Source organism: Oncorhynchus gorbuscha, linkage group LG04 (assembly GCF_021184085.1).
Source record: "Oncorhynchus gorbuscha isolate QuinsamMale2020 ecotype Even-year linkage group LG04, OgorEven_v1.0, whole genome shotgun sequence".
In the NCBI taxonomy this organism is placed as follows: domain Eukaryota; kingdom Metazoa; phylum Chordata; class Actinopteri; order Salmoniformes; family Salmonidae; genus Oncorhynchus; species Oncorhynchus gorbuscha.
The window spans coordinates 26,858,431-26,882,113 of record NC_060176.1 but is presented as its reverse complement, the minus strand read 5'-3'; the positions used below and the strand labels follow the sequence as shown (position 1 = coordinate 26,882,113).

Sequence of the window (23,683 nt, the reverse complement as noted above, 5' to 3'; positions counted from 1 at the left end):
CGGAGTTACAGTATGCCTAGACATTTGACCTCCGTGTTGTTCACGGATTGGACAGTATCGCAATTGTAAAAGCTAACGGGCAGACAAGTTCAGTTGAATTTCACTTATTGCTTGGCACACGTACTACAACAATAAACAGGTGGAAGCGAGAGGACTGAGGAGAGATGTCTCCGTTTGTCTCCAAGCCTCCTTGATTTCGCTTGCATTCCTGGCTGATAGTGTAGCGCTGTGTGAGCAGAAAGGCGAGGAGCAGAGCAGACCGGGCTGCTGCACAACCTTACAGGTGAAAAGGGATTGCTGTAAAAGACAGCGGGAATAAGAGTATGTGAGTGCGAGATGGACAGAGACAGACAAACAGAAAAGACCGAAATAGAAAAGGAGGACGTGTGAGTGGCAGACACAGACGGAGAGGACATGCAGAATATAGAAAGAGAAAAAGAGAAAAAAACGAAGACCGACATCTGTCATGGGGACCATCTGGTCTCTTATCTCTTCAGTCTGACGTCAGAGTTAAGGCATCAGGCTGTCCCTGTCCCTTCTCATCATATAGATCAGGCCTGAGCCAAATACGCCCACCAGACGAGATCCGTCACCCGGCCAGCAGGTTAACAGTAGCCCGCGGTGGACATTTGAAATATATTTGTTTTATGTAGTCAAGTGAATGCCACTTAGGTCATCGATCCGTCGAGGTCATCGAGGTCATCGATCCGTGCGAGTAACATCCAATGTCCGCTAAAGCGGTTGAGACGAAAAGAGTAGTTTGCCTCTAGGTTTTGAACGATTGGGGGTATAGCTACACTAAACAAAAAACGTAACATGCAACTATTTCAAAGATTTTACTGAGTTACAGTTTATATAAGGGAATCAATAAATTGAAATTAATTCATTAGTGCCCTAATCTATGGATTTCACCTGACTGGGAATACAGATATGAATCTGATGGTCACAGATACCTTAAAAAAAGGTAGGGGTGTGGATCAGAAAGCCAGTCAGTATCTGGTGTGACCACCATTTGCACTCATGCAGCGCGACACATCTCCTTCGTATAAAGTTGATCAGGCTGTTGATTGTGGTCTGTGGATTATTGTCCCACTCCTCTTCAATGGCTGTGCGCAGTTGCTGGATATTGCCGGGAACTGGAACACGCTGTCATTCACGTTGATCCAGAGTATCCCAACATGGTCAATGGGTGACATGTCTGGTGAGTATGCAGGCCAAGCAATAACTGGGACTTTTTCAGCTTACAGGAATTGTGTACAGATTCTTGCGACATGGGACCGTGTATTATCGTGCTGAGGTGATGGCAGCGCTGGAATATCATGACAATGGGCCTCAGAATCTCATTACGGCATCTCCGTCCATTCAAATTGCCATCGATAAAATGCAATTGTGTTCGTTGTCCGTAGCTTATGCCAGCCCATACAATAACCCCACTGCCACCATGGGGCACTCTGTTCACAACGTTGACATCAGCAAACCGCTCCTCACACGACGCCATACATGCTGTCTGCCATCTTCCCTGTCCAGTTGAAACCGGGATTCATCCGTGAAGAACACCCTTCTTTAGCGTGCCAGTGGCCATCGAAGGTGAGATTTTGCCCACTGAAGAAGTTGGTTACGACGCTGAACTGCAGTCAGGTCAAGATCCTGGTGAGGACAACGAGCACACAGAGGAGCTTCCCGGAGACGGTTTCTGACAGTTCATCAGCTGTCCGAGTGGCTGGTCTCAGACAATCCCGCAGGTGAAGAAGCCGAATGTGGAGGTCCTGGGATGGCATGGTTACACGTGGTCTGTGGTTGTGAGGCTAGTTGAGAGGCTGGTTGGACGAATTGCCAAATTCTGGAAAACGACATTGGAAGAGAAATGAACATTCAATTCTCTGGCAACAGCTCTGGTGTATATTCCTGCCGTCAGCATGCCAATTGCACGCTCCTTCAAAACATCGGTGGCATTGTAGAGTGGCCTTTTATTGTCCCCAGCACAAGGTGAACCTGTGTACTGATTGTGCTGTTTAATCAGCTTCTTGATATGCCACACCTGTCAGGTGAATCTTGGCAAAGTAGGAACGCTCACTAATAGGGATGTAAACAAACTGTGTGCAACATTTTTGGGGGAGAAATAAGGGACGTTATATTTCAGCTCATTAAACATTGGATCACCACTTCACATGTTGCGTTGTTATACTTTTGTTGAGTGTATATTATAGACGGTCTGTCACACGCTAATGTCAGCATGAAAGCTGCACAGTAGCTGTTCGTAACGTGTAGTTGTCCATGGCATAGCAACTGACCTAATCCCTTATTCTTGGAGCTTTCTACCACCAGACGTTACCATCAGAAATGTTGCATGGCGATGTGTTACGAAAGACCTTATGCCACTTCAACTGAAGTGTCAGAGCTGTTTAAGTGTGTGAAGCTCAGGGCTGCAGGATATTTATATGCCGGCTTCTTGAGAAAAACGCTGACTGAATTCGATAGGAGGTGAAAGTGAGGAACCATGAGAATGGTTAGCAGTCACATAGACCACAAAGAGATAGCTGCATTGAGCCAAGTGCCACTCAGACCCCTGAACAGAAATAACAGTCTGAACTCTCTGACTCCCTCTCTGACTGTACGGTGCTGTGCATTCAAGTCCTGCTGCCAGAGGGGTTTAGAAATGGATCGATTATTTGTTGTTGAGTCACTGGCCTTAGAGTCACATCAGGCTCGCTTGTATGTGAACTGACATTCTGCCATGTGCCACTTTTAGCTGTTTATCAAAGCTCTCAAGATGAGACACCGTGTTCTGTTTTAGTTGAGTGGCTGTATGGTTCTGCTTTTAGTACAGTACAGAGCTAACTTCTATTTGGGTTGATGCGGCAGTGCGTGGGAGGCAAAGTTCAAGCTCACACTGCCACCAGGCTGATTTTAACACCGGCAAGGAATGCAGACATGTACATGGTGGTAGATATCACGTGTAATGAATCCCTTTGATCAAGTGTATTACGGGTGAAAGAAAATCCACCAACATTGCAAATTTACTGAATTAGTGTATGCAGCACACACACACACACACACACACACACACACACACACACACACACACACACACACACACACACACACACACACACACACACACACACACACACACACACACACACACACACACACACACACACACACACACACACGTGTAGATGGTCAAAGATGAGAGTAGATGGCCAGGGAAGGTGGAGTGATGCCTATCCTGCAGGATGGCTCTCCATTCTGTTTCTCTGTACAGTCTCTTTGGTTAGCTAGACATGACACACGTGCGTTTTGGCCGAGACTTTCATCTCTATTTGGCCAATTTCAGCCGACCAAAGGGTTCTGCTCTCACTCTTATGTTCTCCTGGTGAAAGAGAATCACTGTTCCTCCCCTTTCTAACCCACTCCATGTCTACCTGTCCTTCTCTCTCATTGTTGGCCCTGTGCATTTATACGCAGATTCATTTAGTCTGAAAAAAAAGATAAGGCCTTGAAGTACTTACTTACAACCTACTCATTTTAGATGCACAGTGCATGTCTGGTTTAAAAGCACAGGTCACCATTGTCACTCAACAAATTACCACTTCAGGGCCACTTCAGGATATTTCATGTATTTCAAACTATATCCACTAGAGGGGATTGTATATCATCTCCACCCATGGACAAACAAGCTTTGGCAATGACAACGACCATAGGTGCTGGCGAGAAAGCCCAAACAGAACTGGGACCATGCTAAGATGTGACAAGGTGTGTGTGTGTGGAGGGGGGACCAATTTTATGATAGAATAAGACCCTACATATGTGTCATCTTGTTTCCGAAAGGATCTTGTATAAAAATGTCCCATATTTTGTTGAATATGAAGGTCATGCTGCTAATCAATGTTCCATATTAGAACACTCCGAGCTCTCTTGTACTTATTCCAATCAGCAAGAAATAAACTACACTCTGCCATACCCAAATCTTTCAATAGGCCTAGCTCATTACATTCCAGTTGCAGCCAAGTTACAATGACCTGCTGAAGCAGAACAAGCAGCAGACTTGTGAGCAGAACAAATCTGATAATCAGACCATCACCTAAAAGACTAGCAATTTCCAACATAGTTCATGGAAGAAAATAACGCATAGCCCTAAAACATGGCTGTGTGTAGCCTCCATTACTTTGGTCTAACACACCTCTCCTATTAGAAAGTGTCTTTTTCTGTCACCTTTGAAGGTCATTGGTGAAAGCCGAAACGTCAAGCTTTTAATAGTTGCTTACATGTTTGTTTTTTTGAAAGTGCGTCTTTAATGGTGAGCAAACGCCGCACCTATTCCTTTTCAATGATCTTCCTGTCACACCCTCATCTCCAATGTCACGAATACACAATCCGCTTTGTCTGAGGCAGACTTCCGTCTCTCAGATTGGCAATTTCTTTTGCCTGTCAGCCTGACTCAGTCTCAGCAGGCATCTCAGCGTCCTGGAGCCCCTGCAAGCTGGGCCCTGATCGAAGGCCAGCGATCTGACCCAGCGGCACATTAACCTCCCACTGAGTCCAACACTTACTGTTATGTGACAACTTCTTCAGTGGCAGAGGGGACCAGAGAGACACAACACCTTACTGAACACCACAGGTGCCAGTCTTAAATAAAGTGGTACATTACAAGTGGTGGGTAAGTATACTGTACGGCACCTGAAAGAACATTATGCAGAATAAGGAACTGGGTGGGATACGCAATGAAACTATGGCAGTCGAGAAATCTGCCGAGTCGGGATAATGCGGCAGAATATCCCTGAGACTTTCTAATGAGGAGCCGAACCACAGCTGCTTCCTACCTGGGCATCTTATGTCAAAGCTTCACATAGAAAGGACATTTTCCTAGAACAATGCAGAGCTTCCTAGTCCTGCAGAAAAAAAACACTATAAAAGAGAACTTATAAAAACAGATGGATTCATCCTTTATTGATCCCCTCGTGGAGTAACGACCGATTTCTGTTTGAAGAGTGAAACGGTCTCAAACTTAAGTCAACGCTTCATGTTCCAAGTCTTTTATGTTTCCTCAACCGCTCTCAACCAGCCAAACCTACATAACCAGTATAAAGCTTGGAGGTTGTAGATCTGGATGTGCTGCTACATATTCCCACATATTCCTTGGGGTTCTTACAACGATTAAGACTTGTCCTAAACACAGTCGATAACACCCGAAGACAGCGCTTCAGTGCAGTTACAGCAGCCGCCTGTGATTCATCTGCCATTAGAACAGAACTGAGACGGATGCCCAGAAAAATCGGGTTCATTGGTAGAAAAACACAGTAAACTTGCTAGGACAAGGCTTAATTTAATTCACTGTAGTCTAATCCTGAGAGAGAGATACTGTGGCTGTTCCACTAAAGTCAGTTGTTCTGTGATTATTTCTCCGTAGTGTAATCACTGTACTGACAATACAAAAACATCCCCTCAAGGTAAACCTGGACCTCTGCCAAGAATGGGTGTTCTGTGTGTGGGCACCCTTCAGCAGCTAGGCCTTTTTTCCTCTCTCCGCTCACCTATCCAAATGAGAGTTGTGCCGTCGAAACTGAAGCCCACTCAGCAGTGGAGTTGGAGAGTGTGCTCTTTCTTACTTTCCTTCCTTCCTTCCTTCCTTCCTTCCTTCCTTCCTTCCTTCCTTCCTTCCCCTCCCTTCCCTTCCCTTCCCTTCCCTCCCCTCCCCTTCCCTTCCCTTCCCCTTCCCTTCCCTTCCCTTCCCCTTCCCTCCCCCCCCCTTCCCTTCCCCTCCCCTCCCTTCCCCTCCCCTCCCCTCCCCTCCCCTCCCCTCCCCTCCCCCTTCCTTCCCTTCCCGTCCCCTCCCCTTCCCCTTCCCCTTCCTCCCCTTCCCTCCCCTCCCCCTTCCTTCCCTTCCCCTTCCTTCCCTCCCCTCCCCTTCCCCTTCCCTTCCCCTTCCCCTTCCGGTTTAATTTCAGGCAGCATAGGATGGGGTGGTCATACAGTATAACTGACATGTTCTTATACACAGTTGGCCAGCAGGTATCTTTAGGGCAGGGGCTTGAGACCATTAGGTGTGATATTAAAGTTTTCGCAAATGCAGAGGGAGTCCCAGGATCCTTAGCTTAGTGATGAGCTTTGAGGGCGCTATGATGTTGAATGCTGAGCTGTAGTCAATGAATAACATTCTCACATAGGTGTTCCTTTTATCTAGGTGGGAAAAGGCAGTGTGGAGTGCAATAGAGATTGCATCATCTGCGGATCTGTTGGGGCAGTATGCAAATTGGAGTTGGTCTAGGGTTTCTGGGATAATGGTGTTGATGTGAGCCATGACCAGCCTTTCAGAGCACTTCATGGCTACAGACTTCAGTGCTACGGGTCGGTAGTCATTTAGGCAGGTTACCTTAGTGTTCTTGGGCACAGGGACTATGGTGGTGTGTTTGAAACATGTTGGTATTACAGACTCGGACAGGGAGAGGTTGAAACTGTTGATGAAGACACTTGCCAGTTGGTCAGCGCATGCTCAGAGTACATGTCCAGGTAATCCATCTGGCCCTGCGGCCTTGTGAATGTTTACCGGTTTAAAGGTCTTACTCACATTTGCTACGAAGAACGTGATCACACAGTTGTCTGGAACAACTGATGCTCTCATGCATGTTTCAGTGTTACTTTCCTTGAAAAGAGAATAGAAGTCATTTAGCTCGTCTGGTAGGCTCGTGTCACTGGGCAGCTCGCGGCTGTGCTTCCCTTTGTGGTCTGTAAAAGTTTGCAAGCCCTGCCACATCCGATGAGCGTCAGAGACAGAGTAGTATGAGTCCTGTATTGACGCTTTGCCTGTTTGATGGTTTGTCGGAGGGTATAGCAGGATTTCACATAATTCCGGGGTAGAGTCCCGCTCCTTGAAAGCAGCAGCTCTACCCTTTAGCTCAGAGCGAATGTTGTCTGTAATCCATGGCTTCCGGTTGGAGTATGTATGTACAGTCACTGTGGGGACAACGTCATCGATGTACTTATTGATGAAGCCAGTGACTGATGTGGTGTACTCCTCAATGCCATCGGAAGAATGCCGGAAAACAGTCCTGTAGCTTAGCATCTGCTTCATCTGACCACTTTTTTATTGACCAAGTCACTGGTGCTTCCTGCTTTAGTTTTTGCTTGTAAGCAGGAATCAAATAAATCAACAAAAACCCACACAATAGCACAATTGGTTAGGGGACCGTAAAATGGCAGCCATCTCCTCCGGCGCCATTATCATCGCTAGACCTATAGAATAACTGCTGCACTAGATGCGATGTACTGCACTGAATGCTGCTAGACTACATCTACATTCAGAGCCGAATTTCAGCCAGAGATATGCCAAAAGTCAAAGGTCAATTATCAGTTGCCAGGTAACATCAATAACAACATTTAACACAATCCACATGATCAGAGAACACACTCTCTCACTCTATCACATTTCTCTTGTTCATTTGAATGTTGATTCTCCATGGAGAAGCGCTACACTTCCCCCACACTTTATTTACATGACAAATAAACCGTGTTGAACATCACATCACCTTTTTGTTCAACAGTAAAGCGTTGGAGAGGGCAGCACTCCGAAAAACAAAATGCTCTCTTAGTGTCACGCCTTGGTCATTGTATTTTGTGTTTTTGTTATATGTTTGGGTAGGCCAGGGTGTGACATGGGTTTATATGTTGTTTTCGTATTGGGGTTTGTATTATTTGGGATCGTGGCTGATTAGGGGTGTTGTTAGGCTTGGCTGCCTGAGGCGATTCTCAATCAGAGTCAGGTGCTTATCGTTGTCTCTGATTGGGAACCGTATTTAGGGAGCCATAGTTTCGCTTTGTATTTTGTGGGTGATTGTACCTGTCTCTGTGTTGTAGTCACCAGATAGGCTGTAATTAGTTTCACGTTCCGTTCTGTTGTTTTTGTATTTAGTTTCAGTTATTTCATGTACCGCGTTTTTCATTCATTAAAGTCATGAGTAACCAACACGCTGCATTTCGGTCCGACTCTCTTCTTTCAACAGACGAACACCGTTACACTTAGCAGCTATGGAAAGGTGCAGAGGCAGCAAGAAGGAAATGGAAGGCCACATTGGCAGACCAGTTTGTCTCAATTAACGAACGCCCACAACCATTATCTTCTGGTGAGCCTTATATCAATCTGAAGCCCATTGGTAGTGCCTCCTTTGGTGGTCCATATACATTTAGTCTTCTAGTCTTCTTTTGCCTCAATATTTCTCAGTCTCCGTTTGTCTTCCTGAGGAAGCTGAGCTGTAACTCAGCTGGTGTTACAGCTCAGACATATCTCACTGTTAACACAGGAAATGAGAGGCCAGTCAGTGAGTCCAAATTGAGTTGCTCAGTCTCTTCCTCTGCTCGTCGTTATTTGCACCCTGTCAAATTCTCACCCAGACACACTTTCACCCTCTTCACATATGCTGCTGCTACTCTGTTTATTATCTATCCTGAATACCTAGTCACTTTTAACCCTACCTACATGTACATTTAACATAATTTACCTCTACCTCGTACCCCCTCATACACATTGACTCGGTACTGATACTGCTTGTATATAGCCTCGTTATTGTTATTTTATTATGTTACTATTTCCTTCTTCAATTTAGCCACTTTCTTACTCTGCATTGTTGGTGAAGGGCTCGTATGTAAGCATTTCACAGTAAAGTCTGCACTTGTTGTATCAGGCGCATATGACAGATGCGATTTGATTTGATTGCAAGGTGCATTGATTGCTTAGGCGCGTCATGACAACCGGACATCCTTTCATTGTCAGCTGTCATTTCCTTTTCAATTGTAGGAATCCACTCTTTTTTTCATTTTTCTTATGTTAGTTTGTTTCAGTGTCTGTTTCTGTGTGCGTGTTTCTGTGTGCATGTTTCTGTCTGTGTATGTGCAGGTGTCTTTGTGCAGCCTATCATTATTTCCTCCCACTTCAATTCCTTGGTTAAGGTAACTATGTGTCCTCATAAGATGGGAGAGGAAACATAATTATCCAACAACTGTGGAGAGAAGTGGCCCTTCCCAGCTGTTGCAGAGAGCTGCAGTATTATTTTCCTTTATTAGCTGGTTGGTCTGCCATATGTGACAACGGCTTCAAATGAAATCCCAAGTTCAAGAACAACAGAGGCACTCCAAATTTTTTTTTAAAGAAAGAGAGAAAACGATGTCACCTCATTTCACCTTTGGCCAGGCAGTCTAACGCGTTTTCGGCAGTCATGGCTTCACCAGAGCAACCATTACTCATCTGATGAAGGCATAACTGCGGAAAGGCAGGAGTCTACACCCAGACAAACATTTTTTTTTTTTTAAATGAGGTGACATCGTTCTGTTTGTTTTGTAAAAGTGTTTTGGAGTGCTGCCGTTTCCCAATGTTCTTGATTGCATTTGAAACTGCAGTATTTTATTTGCAAACTTGACCATGTGAAGAAATATTGCAATAGAAGGGATATTGGATTCACCAGATCCAGGTAGGATTGCTGAAGAAGAGGTAGAACTAAACAAATTGTGTGGAGTGTTCATTTTCACATAGCATTGCTCTCCTTGACTTCATATGTTTAGCAAATGCAAGACAAAAACATACAAAGTTAACTGCCCGACATTTTAAACCACACATAATAAAGCATTATTTAAAATATCATTGATGAGGTAAAGTCTGGGAGCGGCTGGCCTGAATACTCTCACATACCAACCTATCTAGTCCACAGCAAACAAAGCTCTGGCCTGAGTTGAGTCATGAGGTTGAGAGTTACATACCAGCTGCTCCCCAATGTTCACTAATAACTTTGGTTTCCACAGAGCAGTGTTTCCCAACCCTGGACAAGCATACCTGATTCCACTTGTCAACTAATCATCAAGCCCTCAATGAGTTGAATGAGGTATTTGTCAAGAGCTACAACGAAACGGTGTACTGTTGGGGGTGCTCGAGGACCAGGGTTTGGGAAACACTGCAATAGAGCAGGTATTGATTTTGAGCTGCTTGAACAGACAATGGCCTGTTTAACCTCTGTAGAGAGGAAAATACTTAAATATTATTACCGTGTTAACTGATCCTTTATGGCTGCAGACACTTCCTGGAAAACCAGATTACTTGACTGTGAGAAATAATAAAAGACACCCACAGACAGGGCAGTCTTTGTAGAATCAGACAATTCAGAGCCCTGGCAGAGTAAAATAAGCCACCGGAACCTTTCAGTGTTGTGCATCGAGTTGAGAGAGAGTCATGGTCAGAGAACAAAAACCTGGCGTGCTCAGAGATACGTGACATACGTACCTCTGTCTAGCCCACACCTATTTGTCCGACAAAGTTCTTTTGTTGTTTAAATAGAAATGTTCCATGTTAGTAATGGTGTGCAGCATAATAAATCACAGGTCATTTGCTAAATCTACACCTGCATTGCTTGCCGTTTGGGGGTTTAAGGCTGGGTTTCTGTACAGCACTTTGAGATATCAGCTGACGTAACAAGGGCTTTATAAATACATTTGATTTGATTTAAAATGCGGGTAATTACAAGTAACTCTCTGGAGAGGAGGGTTTTACGATCAGCATCCATTAGTGTCAGGGGTCGATGGGGAGTCCAGACGGGACAGTTTGTTCCCTTCGTTAGAGGGGGGCTGTAGCCCTGCATCTCCCTCCATCAAACCACAAACAACCTTAACCAGAGAGTGTCAACAGAGCCGTAAGGACCTACCTTATAGGCGTATGACCCAGAGACAGAGGACATCAAATGAGCTGAAATGAGCTTTGTCCGTTTGTTCAGTGTCAATACAGCCTTTCAAATTAGATTTTGTGTCAACACTGAGTGTCCCAATGTCAATGACAGGGATGACAATTTACTTCATCTTTATAACATGCAAGGACTCAGGAAAGGAGTACAAAGGGTATTATCCATTTTTTTCTGAGAGGCCTGGTGGCTTTAATGTCATTATGCATTTCAATAGGACGTGTGGTGCACGTCGTCGTGCAGGCTTTACGAAGGGAGGCACAGCTGGTGCTGGCTCATTTCAGTAAGGATGGATCTGGTCTGGTATTGGATGCGTATCATCTACGTAGGTCTCCACAGAATGCAATAATATCATAGGTCTCATTGATTAAACAATCGCATCGGTTTTCATCCCTGAATCATCCGCAGGGCCGGTTGCACCAGTTGGGTGTGAAAAAACAAGTTGGTCTCAAACGTTAGGTCGGGCGTAGCTACGGGATGAGCATTTATACCTGTTGAACCAACCAAAAATAGGTTTAGTCGATTGAAGACCGGCGTAGGCAATGCACGTGCGCGAGATTGGATGCTTCATTATTATGGTTGCTAGGCAGTGCCCATTACTAGGCTGTTACCTTCCTCGTGGCAGCTCTAAAAACTTTGCAAGGGACGCCCCATCACTTTCGCAAAACCCACCATCTGATGCATGTTTTCTGAGCCACAACTGGGTGGATCTATCAATAATTATCGTGGGAATGAATGTCACAGAATGATGAAAACAAAGTAGACTAATGCCATTTGCAGGCATTTATCATATTGCTGCTTATTGAAACTCCCAAAGTCATCCAACCATTTTAAAAAGTTTAAAGCAATATCCGTGTGGAGTCAACTATCATTTCAGCACCGTTATTTTTACATTTACATTTACATTTAAGTCATTTAGCAGACGCTCTTATCCAGAGCGACTTACAAATTGGTGCATTCACCTTATGACATCCAGTGGAACAACCACTTTACAATAGTGCATCTAAATATTTTAAGGGGGGGGGTGAGAAGGATTACTTTATCCTATCCTAGGTATTCCTTAAAGAGGTGGGGTTTCAGGTGTCTCCGGAAGGTGGTGATTGACTCCGCTGTCCTGGCGTCGTGAGGGAGTTTGTTCCACCATTGGGGAGCCAGAGCAGCGAACAGTTTTGACTGAGCTGAGCGGGAACTGTACTTCCTCAGTGGTAGGGAGGCGAGCAGGCCAGAGGTGGATGAACGCAGTGCCCTTATTTGGGTGTAGGGCCTCTGATCAGAGCCTGGAGGTACTGAGGTGCCGTTCCCCTCACAGCTCCGTAGGCAAGCACCATGGTCTTGTAGCGGATGCGAGCTTCAACTGGAAGCCAGTGGAGAGAGCGGAGGAGCGGGGTGACGTGAGAGAACTTGGGAAGGTTGAACACTAGACGGGCTGCGGCGTTCTGGATGAGTTGTAGGGGTTTAATGGCACAGGCAGGGAGCCCAGCCAACAGTGAGTTGCAGTAATCCAGACGGGAGATGACAAGTGCCTGGATTAGGACCTGCGCCGCTTCCTGTGTGAGGCAGGGTCGTACTCTGCGGATGTTGTAGAGCATGAACCTACAGGAACGGGCCACCGCCTTGATGTTAGTTGAGAACGACAGTTTTTTGTCCAGGATCACGCCAAGGTTCTTAGCGCTCTGGGAGGAGGACACAATGGAGTTGTCAACCGTGATGGCGAAATCATGGAACGGGCAGTCCTTCCCCGGGAGGAAGAGCAGCTCCGTCTTGCCGAAGTTCAGCTTGAGGTGGTGATCCGTCATCCACACTGATATGTCTGCCAGACTTGCAGAGATGCGATTCGCCACCTGGTCATCAGAAGGGGGAAAGGAGAAGATTAATTGTGTGTCGTCTGCATAGCAATGATAGGAGAGACCATGTGAGGTTATGACAGAGCCAAGTGACTTGGTGTATAGCGAGAATAGGAGAGGGCCTAGAACAGAGCCCTGGGGGACACCAGTGGTGAGAGCGCGTGGTGAGGAGACAGATTCTCGCCACGCCACCTGGTAGGAGCGACCTGTCAGGTAGGACGCAATCCAAGCGTGGGCCGCGCCGGAGATGCCCAACTCGGAGAGGGTGGAGAGGAGGATCTGATGGTTCACAGTATCGAAGGCAGCCGATAGGTCTAGAAGGATGAGAGCAGAGGAGAGAGAGTTAGCTTTAGCGGTGCGGAGCGCCTCCGTGATACAGAGAAGAGCAGTCTCAGTTGAATGACTAGTCTTGAAACCTGACTGATTTGGATCAAGAAGGTCATTCTGAGAGAGATAGCGGGAGAGCTGACCAAGGACGGCACGTTCAAGAGTTTTGGAGAGAAAAGAAAGAAGGGATACTGGTCTGTAGTTGTTGACATCGGAGGGATCGAGTGTAGGTTTTTTCAGAAGGGGTGCAACTCTCGCTCTCTTGAAGACGGAAGGGACGTAGCCAGCGGTCAGGGATAAGTTGATGAGCGAGGTGAGGTAAGGGAGAAGGTCTCCGGAAATGGTCTGGAGAAGAGAGGAGGGGATAGGGTCGAGCGGGCAGGTTGTTGGGCGGCCGGCCGTCACAAGACGCGAGATTTCATCTGGAGAGAGAGGGGAGAAAGAGGTCAGAGCACAGGGTAGGGCAGTGTGAGCAGAACCAGCGGTGTTGTTTGACTTAGCAAACGAGGATCGGATGTCGTCGATCTTCTTTTCAAAATGGTTGACGAAGTCATCTGCAGAGAGGGAGGAGGGGGAGGGGGAGGAGGATTCAGGAGGGAGGAGAATGTGGCAAAGAGCTTCCTAGGGTTAGAGGCAGATGCTTGGAATTTAGAGTGGTAGAAAGTGGCTTTAGCAGCAGAGACAGAGGAGGAAAATGTAGAGAGGAGGGAGTGAAAGGATGCCAGGTCCGCAGGGAGGCGAGTTTTCCTCCATTTCCGCTCGGCCTTCCGGAGCCCTGTTCTGTGAGCTCGCATTGAGTCGTCAAGCCACGGAGCGGGAGGGGAGGACCGAGCCGGCCTGGAAGATAGGGGACATAGAGAGTCAAAGGATGCAGAAAGGGAGGAGAGGAGGGTTGAGGAGGCAGAATCAGGAGATAGGTTGGAGAAGGTTTGAGCAGAGGGAAGAGATGATAGGATGGAAGAGGAGAGAGTAGCGGGGGGTTATGACTGAGACGGCGTTATCGCTCTGCTTTGAGACAAGGGTGGGGACATCTTGATAAATCAATCAATGTCGGATTTTTTGTTTTGATATTTGGTTCCAATTAGGCTGGGGAAACATTAGCCAAATTGAGGTGAGTGGTCATGATGATAATCCTTCGTCTAGTTTGCTCGTCTAGCAGTGTCATCAGAACATTTTGCTAGCATGTTATGTAGCCTAGCATAACAGGTGGATTATTTTGCTCCTCTCGCGTAGTAGCCTAGGCTATCTCCTGCCAGAGATTGACTGAAACCAAAATCACATTGATTGATTATCAGAAATCAAGGAACTTCTGACAATCAATTAAAGCAATTTTGTTTCACCGAATCCCCGTCAGGGTATTTTATCTCTGGCTGGGCAAATTAGTGGGCGGTGGCAGCTCATATATGAGTTTGTTAATATCTAAAATCAGACACATTTGGCATGCTATAATGTAGCATAAGTCAAGCGTATTCTTTTGCTATTGAGTCACGCATAGGCCACTCGAAAAAGCCTGCGGAGGTTGTGATATATGAACACGAAACTCACATCCTTTTGAAAATATAGATTTATATTATTTATATTTATATTGTCTGTGCATATCATGAAAGAAGACAATCGCAGACGTAGCTCATAGAACAGCTGGTGCAACAGGTATAATGTTTTGGTACGGCATAAAGCACATTTTACATCAGATTTAGAGTTACAACCCACTTGTGGAACAGGCTTGATGTGTTGGTGATCTGATCTAAAGCACAGGATAAGATCAACCTTATCCTGAACACCAGAAACAACATTCTGCAAGGAAATGGAATTAGAAATCTCTACCATTTACATTTACATTTAAGTCATTTAGCAGACGCTCTTATCTACCTTAATCTGTTGCTCCCTTTTCTCCTCAAAAAAAAATAATCCAAAACACACAAAAAAAAACACAGTTGATTTGCATATACAGTAAGAGATCACCAAAGCTCTCCTCCAACAGACAATATTGTATGCCACAGGTTCCCTCTATTTAGTTTCACATTGAAGGGATGAACCTGTAACCTCTCAGTCATCCTTTACCCTTACTTACACTGCATGGCACCATTTATTTACCAGGTTAATCCCATTTAGATGAAATGGGTTTCTTTCCATTTGTCTGGTGGCCTAAACTAGGACTAATTCATCCTAGTATAAAGATTGTGAGAAAACTTGGGACTTCAAATTTGCTGCCATTTGTTAATGTGTTCATTTGATAACTTTTCGTTTTCCCACTGTTTTAATCTGCTGGATAGAAGAGCATGCACCCGTCTGAGTCTGTGAGCCTGCTTCAAATAACAAACTATAACAATTCAGTATTCAGACAGCGGAATGCCTGGCGGTCCAAATGACCAGGACTGTTACTATAAATCAGGGGTTGGAACTGAGATTATTTTCCAATCGTTTCGTTCTGAACAGAACCATAATTTGTATTTGTTCCATTCCACTGTTCTGACCAGCAAAATAAAGTTGTGAAAAGGTTCGGACCCCCCAAAAAGTTATGGTTTATATCATTCCTTCCTAAATCTCTGAAATATGTATATTTTTATGGACATTTGGCTCAACAGTAAATTACTTCACCATGTTATGGCGCGGCCAAGCTATACAGTTGATTACATGCATTGGACAGACAAGTGTAGGGTGCGAGATGCGACTGACATTTTACTTGTGGGAGAGAGCAAGAGAGGGTGAAGGAGGTGACTTGGCTTGGAGCACTGGGCATCTTGTTATGGCATAATTATACCTACGCAGGAGCGGCTTCTATGAAGGAACTTTTAATGTCTTTGAACTTCCGAGAGTTGGCTTAACGTTGGACCAGAGCTAGCTAGCTAACAAGCGTTTGTGTGCAGAGCAGCACTAGAATTAAAATAAAACACGTATTATCTTTTTGTAGTTAATAAATCTACTGTAAAACGTGATAACTTGCATTAAAATAAGTTAATCCATTCTCCTCTAAAAATCTCTCTAATTTCTGAATCCCACTTGTACCATCAGTAAGCTACAGTAGCCTATGCTTTGGAGTGGAATGGGCAGGTATATAGCTTACACACGCACTGGAAAAGATTTTCAGCTGGCAGGTAGACACTAGAATATGCTTCCGAGTAACAGAGTGAGGACTTTGCATAGGCGCTTTGTTGTGTTTTTTTGTTGTTGTGGGACTGGGAAAAAAATGCTAGGAACATAATAGAGCATTATTAACCAGTTCCCATGCTTTAAAAAAAATCAATGTTCTGTTCTGGAACAGTATAGATCACTTCATTCTCAGTTCTGATTCTGTTCCTCTAAAAAAAATATTTTCTGGTTTTCAGATCTGTTCCCTGAACTGGTTCCAACCCCTGTTATAAATCTGAAACACCATCTGGACAGCATTGAAAGCTTTTCCCGTAGTTACATAGTATAACAATAGGACAGACCTAGTGACAAATCATTCACCTTAGGTTGAGCAATACAGTGAGCTCATGTGAGAGAAAATTATAGACATACAAATGTAGAAACTATCTCAACTAAGTGTACCCCCGCACATTGACTCGTTATTGTTATGCCATTTTATTGTGTTACTTTTTATTTTTTACTTTAGTTTATTTAGTAAATATTTTCTTAACTCTATTTCTTGAACTGCATTTTTGGATAAGGGATTGCAAGTAAGCATTTCACTATTCGGCGCTAGTGACAAATACAATTTGATTTGATTTGATTTAGAATATCATACCCACCCAAAAATGCTAAACTCCCCTGTCATTGTAATGGTGAGAAGTTAGCATGTCTTGGGGGGTTTGATATTTGTGCGTCTAACTTTCTCATTACTTATCCGTAATCATGGTAGCATCCGCATTAATGTAGAAACATATTCTATTCTTATTTACAATAAAAGTGACTCCAAAATCAAACAACACATGATTTACCATTCATTTCTATTGGGCACAAAATGATCTGAAACACAACCAAAACAAACAGCAAAAGCATCTAACACATGTGTAGAGTCTCAAGCTTGATGTAATCATTGAGTGATACGAATATGGGACCAAATACTTAACTTTTAACTACTTTAATACACAAGTCAATTTCTCCCCTAAAATGGGGGGACTATGTACAAAAAGTGCTGTGATTTCTAAACGGTTCACCAAACATGGATGAAAATACCCTCAAATTCAAGCTGACAGTCTGCACGTTAACCTCATAGTCTTTGCATCATTTCAATCCAAAAGTACTGGAGTACAGATTCAAAACAACAGAGCACTGTACATTGTGTATTTATCACAAATTTCAGCTTTTCACAAAATCTACAATACTAATTTAATCAAAATAAAAAAAAGGTAGTTATCATTACTATGCAATTATACAACAGCTTTGGTGAATACTCGATCCTGATAGGAGACTGAGGGGGGCACATCATTTCTTAGAATGGATGCACATAACATTCCGCATTAACTTATCGCCTTAACTGTCCCCCTGCTGCAGTTGCTGTCTGAATCTGATAACATCTGAATCACACGTGAGATCACTACCGCAGGCCTTGTTGTTTGAGTCGCTATATTGACGCTCTTAGTCACAGACACCGAGGAAAGCGATGGCTGATCTGTGTTTATGTAGCCAGACTGACATGGCCTCAGCCTCCACTCATTGCCAGGCCAGCCTTAACCATCCAGCATCATCAGGCATCTATGGACCAGCCAGTCAGCCAGTGGATGCAGCCAGCCCAGGGCTCTGCTCACTAAGCCCCTTTTGTAAGTGCCTCTTACTTATAATGGGAGAGAAAAAAAACTCCTGATCCCTTGCTGCTCTCCTTCCGTTACATAAGAGCCACAAACACATCACAGCATCCGCTGGCAGTGACAGACTCTCAATAACCAACACCCAGGGACCAGAGTCGCATCACTCTACACAGCCTGCACAGAAAAAGAGTCCCTGAAATCCTTATATAAAACGAAAAAGACGGAATGTGAGTCAGTCAGGGGCACAGACAATTGTGCCATCCTCTACAATCAAGCTACAAACAGTTGGGATTGTGGAGGAAAAACTACACTACCGGTCTCATTGCAAACCAAATATTTTGTATGAAGTCGTCTACTGGATGTTATACAGTGAAAGATTATGCGCTTATGCTGTATATCAGTCAAAATCCTGTACTGTAGCCAAATCCTATTTTTTGCCGATAGCTACTTTATTGAGGGAAAATGTACTTACGATGACTGAGATATGTGGTTGTCCCACCTAGCTATTTTAAGATGAATGCACCAACTATAAATTGCTCTGGAAAAGAGTGTATGCTAAATTCCTAACATGTACAAATGTAACAGAGTGTGGTAGTAATGTCTGTGTGAATGTTTAAGAAAACATGTCCAAGGGTCATATGTAAGGGGTCATGGTCAAAGGTCATTCTGTGAATCACTGCCTCATGACCAAAGACAAGTTGCTTGCTCTGTCATGTCATTCACTTGCACAGCACACTGAGTTGCAACATACAGGGTCAGGAAACAGTCAATAGCCTGTTGGCAGCCAGCCAAATGTCCAATACTACAAACCAGCTGAAATAGCCCAGATTCTAATAAACAGGAGAGCGTATTTAATCCAAAAGCTCAGCAATTAATGGGGTGAGGTTTATGTTGTGATGAGGAGGACACAGAAGTATGTTTCTTGATATCCCCATTCATGACATGAATGAGCATGTATTTACTATACTCCATAGGACATCAGCAGGTGCTTTTAGTAAGAATGATACCCATCAGGGTAAATGACAGATGTGATATTGCTTTTGCTATAAGATGCTATAGTGGATAATGTAGCCTAACGATACACTTTAATGTAGGCCTATCTAGTTGATGAAGAACCATATTGAAATGGAGTGTCAGCTCACATGAACACATGTTGTCTTGCCTACAACTAGGCTACAGTAGCTGCCACACTAAGGGGTGCATTATCAGGTGAGATGGTGACGGCTGCAGGGGATGTTTACTTTCACAAGTTGCAATTGAGAAAACTTCAGACATTTGGGTAGCCAGTTGAAGTAGTTATATGAAATATCGTGCGGGTTTGGGATAGGAAGTGGGGATAAATGAAACATGGACTACCTGTATGATACCTGTTTCCTAATCGTGTGGAAGCAGGTATCCGCTGTCAATGCCCCCGCACCTTCCAACCGCGTTGACACTTTTCCTGGACAATCTCCCGTCTTGAAGACTGGACAAGGTGATACCATTTCGGGCAGGAACACGTCCTCCTCCTCAGCCAGTTCTTCTAAGGTTTGTGGCACCAGTATCGCCGTGGGTGAATCCGTAGAGCTATGGACGATACGGGTTATACGGTCCCCGGTATCCGGTGCCTCAGCCATCGACTCCGTGCTGTGTAGTAACTCTGGAGCGCCGCAACCTAAAAAAAAAAAAAGTAGCTTGTTTCCAACACTGGAAGTCCAAAGCAAAACTATGACTCGTCTTGTCATGTGACAAATATGCTTACAGATACTGACTTTGTGAGGCAGAATATGGTTGTAGTCGCCAGTATTCACGCGAAGAAGGAAATCCTGTAGGTTTACAGGGTCGTCGCTAGTTACCACAGCTACAAAATTATAAACCCCGCCTATATTTTGCAGAATAACTGCAGTGTATTGCAGCTGAACTGCCGTTATACAGCACTGTAACTGCAGTTACACTGCAAAATTACTCCAGTAAAAAAAACGGTGTTAGTTTTTGCAGCATACTACAGTTATAGTGCACTCTGACTGCAATCTTTGTTTCATAATGGACATGACCAAATTCACATAGAACTGTGTGTAGGTAGATCTGCCATTCTCATTGAAAGCAAGTCTAAGAATCTTTAGATATGTTCTATGTGCTCTATTTCTATGCTTCCAGCTTTTACTTTCAGTTTTGTACACCAGCTTCAAACAGCTGAAAATACAATCATTTTGGCTATTGAAAATATATTTCACTGCAGTTTAGATGGTACAAGATTCTCTACATTTGCTATGCTTGTTTGTCACATAAACTGTAATTGGTCAAACATTTTTGCATCCAGGAAATCCTGGATTCTTTACATCCACAGTGCGATTTCAACAGATTTGTACTTTTTGGATGTCAAACTAATTAATAATTGTGTTTCTTTAAATTGAAGTAACAACATTCCAACCTTGCTTAGCATTATGTAGTACAATTGTGGCATGATTTAAATATTTTGTATCAGTTTGCATCAGTTTCAATGGGGGACTTAGAAGGCAAACCTCCGATTCCACTATTGTTGCTCATGCTTATGTTGTTCACAACACACTGGTCTCTCCCCTAACTTCTGCATTCACGGGCATCTCTGTAAACTCTTTCTGAGAAAATAAAAACACTTCCAATCAAATAAAAAATTGGAGGTTCAACTGGAATTGTTCCAACCTCCTTTCTATTTTCCAGTGAACCAAACATGCAATTAGGCCTATAGGCTACTCTTCTTCAATTGGGTATGTTACCACATTGATCCATTGCATTGTTCACAGTTGGCAGTTGGCTTTTTATTAGGAAGACTACATCACTGTGGTGGCCTAACTCAAACAATACTTTGAAAAGGCCTGAGTGATGATTAACCTGTGTAACCGTATGTTAGTCAACCACGGCATGCTACACACAATATAACCTACTTTAAGCCATTTATCAAATCGTCCTTACAAAGGGCTGTACAACTGGTTGAGCTGGTTAATGCAATTCCTTAGGAAACAGGAAGCTGCCCAACACAAATGATCCCAAAGGAAAACTACACCAAAACAGTGCCATGAGATCATTTGCAGTTGATTGGGTTATTTTGAGCATTTTGTTATAGGTAGATGTATGGGCCTAATTAGTTGTTGGACCCACTGCAATTTGGAACTATTTGAATGATGAGTACAACGACGATGGTTATGAAAACGGTTACACTGGAACTGGGGCAATCGATGTCTGACCTCTCCTGGGCTCTGGTTATACAGTGTGTGACCTGGTGTTACCCAGTGAGTCAGACCATCGCAGCCACAAGATGAAATATGCCTGAATGATTGTTGGAAAGGCCGACCATTTGTCCTAAACAGGGAGTTAAAATATGACTTACAAGTAGGCAAGAACATGTTTTAGTTTGTCAAAAGGGGACAGTTGAACGTGGACAGGAACAGATAACTTTGGTCTAATACCCACAATCCATGCGGCACGGAGCACAGCTATATGGATCCGGGTATTTTTTTCAGTACGGTCAGTTTATGGGGCGTTAGGATGCGGCCGATCACTCCAGCTAAGGATCTTATGTAGGATAGGGGGATGTTAAAAGGGAATTACTCTAAATTCACTGTGTGATCGTCTGGGGGCTGACCCAGACACTGGCGAATGGCTGGCATCTGAGAGCACCACCCGTGTCCTATTATCACAGTGAACTAAAGCAGATATCATGTTAGGTATGTATGTATGTGGAAAACACTACATCAATGTACGTCCTTTAATCTCTTAATTTCCCACGGTGGGTTCGAGTCAAAGTGTGTGTTATAACATGGATACAACATGCTTTTCTTTCTATTCTGTTGCATTGGGCTCCCGAGTGACGCAGCGGTCTAAGGCACTGCACCTCAGTGCTAGAGGCGTCACTACATACCCTGGTTAAATTCCAGGCTGTATCACAACCGGCCGTGATTGGGAGTCCCATAGGGCGACGCACAATTGGCCCAGCATCATCCGGGTTAGGGTTTGGCCGGGGGTAGGCCGTCATTGTAAATCAGAATTTGTTCTTAACTGACTTGCCTAGTTAAATCAAGGTTAAATAAAAACATATACAAATAATATGCATGTATATAAAGTATCATGTACCTGCCATAGACAATGTAACGCTCCAAACATGTAGTCGTGTAATCAGGTATGTATATGCATACAGTTAATTTACATTGCAGTTTGGATGAAACAGTTGCTCCACCGCCCAAAGTCAATAGGAGGGAGCCACACCTCTGTATAGAGCCCTGACTGAAATAACAGACTAAATACAAATAAATAGAAAAATGAATTATACTTTATATGCATTTGGGGCATGTAAATGACTAGGGACAGTCGATTTAGTGACAGTTTGAATCGACTTCCTTGGAAATGTGGGAAATGTAATGGAGCAGATCAAACGCTGTTTTAATGTATTTAGACAAGACATTAGGTTTTAGCTATATGAGAAAGGTGTTTATCGAGAGACTCTTCAGCATGCGAAGATAGTGGAATAATCTCTACTACTTACCACGGTTTGTGATATATTGGGAGCTGGAGTGAAGCTGAACATTTATTTATTCAGTGTGTCACTGCTAGTCCAGTACAAAGAATGCACTCTACAATTCCCATCATTCATACTAGACGTTTCATGCAGTGCATATTCAATCTAGAGAGTCTGGTTTTTATTTTTTATATTTACAAAGAATCATTGTATTGTACTGTGGTGAGAAGTGTGCTCAGGTGGTTTGTGCTGGATGAAGAAGAGGTAACTAGGTTAGACTGTGAATTGACACTTCCATGGAAATGAGAGGACTAGGAACTCTCATCACCTACAACCGCTCCCTAGGGTCACAATGAGTGAGAAACAGACAGCACGGGATTTCCAGTCTTTATAATTGTCTGCTCTTTGCCATGGCAGCCCAGTCCTGAGTCCTGAATCAAAATACCCCACATCACGGGACAAAGCTGTTGCATACTTTCATGGTAACAGAGAATACATGAAATATTCATCCCCATTAAACAGAGCCAATGCGCAGAGAAAACGGATCAATCTAAGTGCATCACTGTCATATATCAGGCATAGGAGGCTTTTGTACATGTGCAAAACAAACAGCTATATTAAGATTCACACGGGAGAGCAACACCTCAACATGAGGATGCAAAAACCCTTCTCTGGCCTTTTATACAGAGATTAAGGCAAGGACTGTACGAGGATTACATAAAGCTGCCTGGTAAATGCTATTGGGACAAAGCCCTTTCCCCCTTTTCTAATCCAAAGAGTGAGTTATTACACTGACATGTAGTTGACATATAGGCGGTAAACAAGGGGGAAAGAGGACATTCTGTTTCCTACTCGGTGGAAGCGATGTGTTTATGAAATCAAAAATGTAGCAACAAAAAAAATGTGTGTGCTATCTACGGCAAATGGGCAGTTTTGAACCGTCCTATGGACAATACTGTACCGTGGTCCCGAAATTACACCCGCACTTTATTTGAAGGGGGTATATAAACATTTAGGTTTCTATCACATGGACGTGATATTCTGCCACTGGATTGACAGTGAATACTTGTGATTGAACGGGCTCGCCACCTCTGGATGTAGTGGCTTGTTCCAAGCTCTCATATGTTTTAGAGCTGTGATTATGTTTCCAGGGAGGAAGTGACATGGTTTTCATATTCATATTTCTACATTGATACCAAACAAACACCTATGCTAGGTTCTGATATGATACAGTGGAGACAGCCACTTGGGTAAGGGCTTGTGTGCTAGTGTTTTGTGGTTCAGTTAAGGAAAGCAAAGAGTGGTCTACTTTTTGAGCGATGACGGGGTTAGAATCAGGTTAGCCCAAATGGATGGACTAACAAAGTCCGACCTCTCGTGGCGATACTGAGAATAGAGCTTGCCTGCACTTCCCAATGATATAACAACCACTAGGCACCAAAACTAGATTGCAATGAATGCAAATGATTGCACCGAATGCGTTTCTCAATGATATCAGGGCACAGAGACACAGTAACGAAGGAGACGGTGTTATGCTGGTGCAATTTTTTATATTTTGCTTGATACTAACTCTACTTGCTATTAAAAGAGACTGAT

At 43.9% G+C, this 23,683-nt stretch overlaps 1 protein-coding gene across 4 annotated transcripts in view; it reads right to left on the bottom strand.

Moving 5' to 3' along the window:
* Positions 1–19,441, bottom strand: part of LOC124033919 (diacylglycerol kinase zeta-like) — a 122,089-nt gene extending 102,648 nt beyond the window's left edge. Inside the window, exons 1-2 of one of the 4 annotated variants that reach the window (XM_046346361.1) lie at positions 19,368–19,441; positions 18,973–19,270 (exon numbers count right to left, since the gene is read on the bottom strand). In XM_046346361.1, the coding sequence (XP_046202317.1) occupies positions 18,973–19,232 (260 nt within the window). In that variant the 5' untranslated portion in view covers positions 19,233–19,270; positions 19,368–19,441. Of the gene's footprint in view, positions 1–18,972 lie in introns of all 4 variants that reach the window. The other 3 variants (XM_046346362.1, XM_046346359.1, XM_046346364.1) reach the window with 3 other exon arrangements.
* Positions 19,442–23,683: the final 4,242 nt, after the last annotated feature.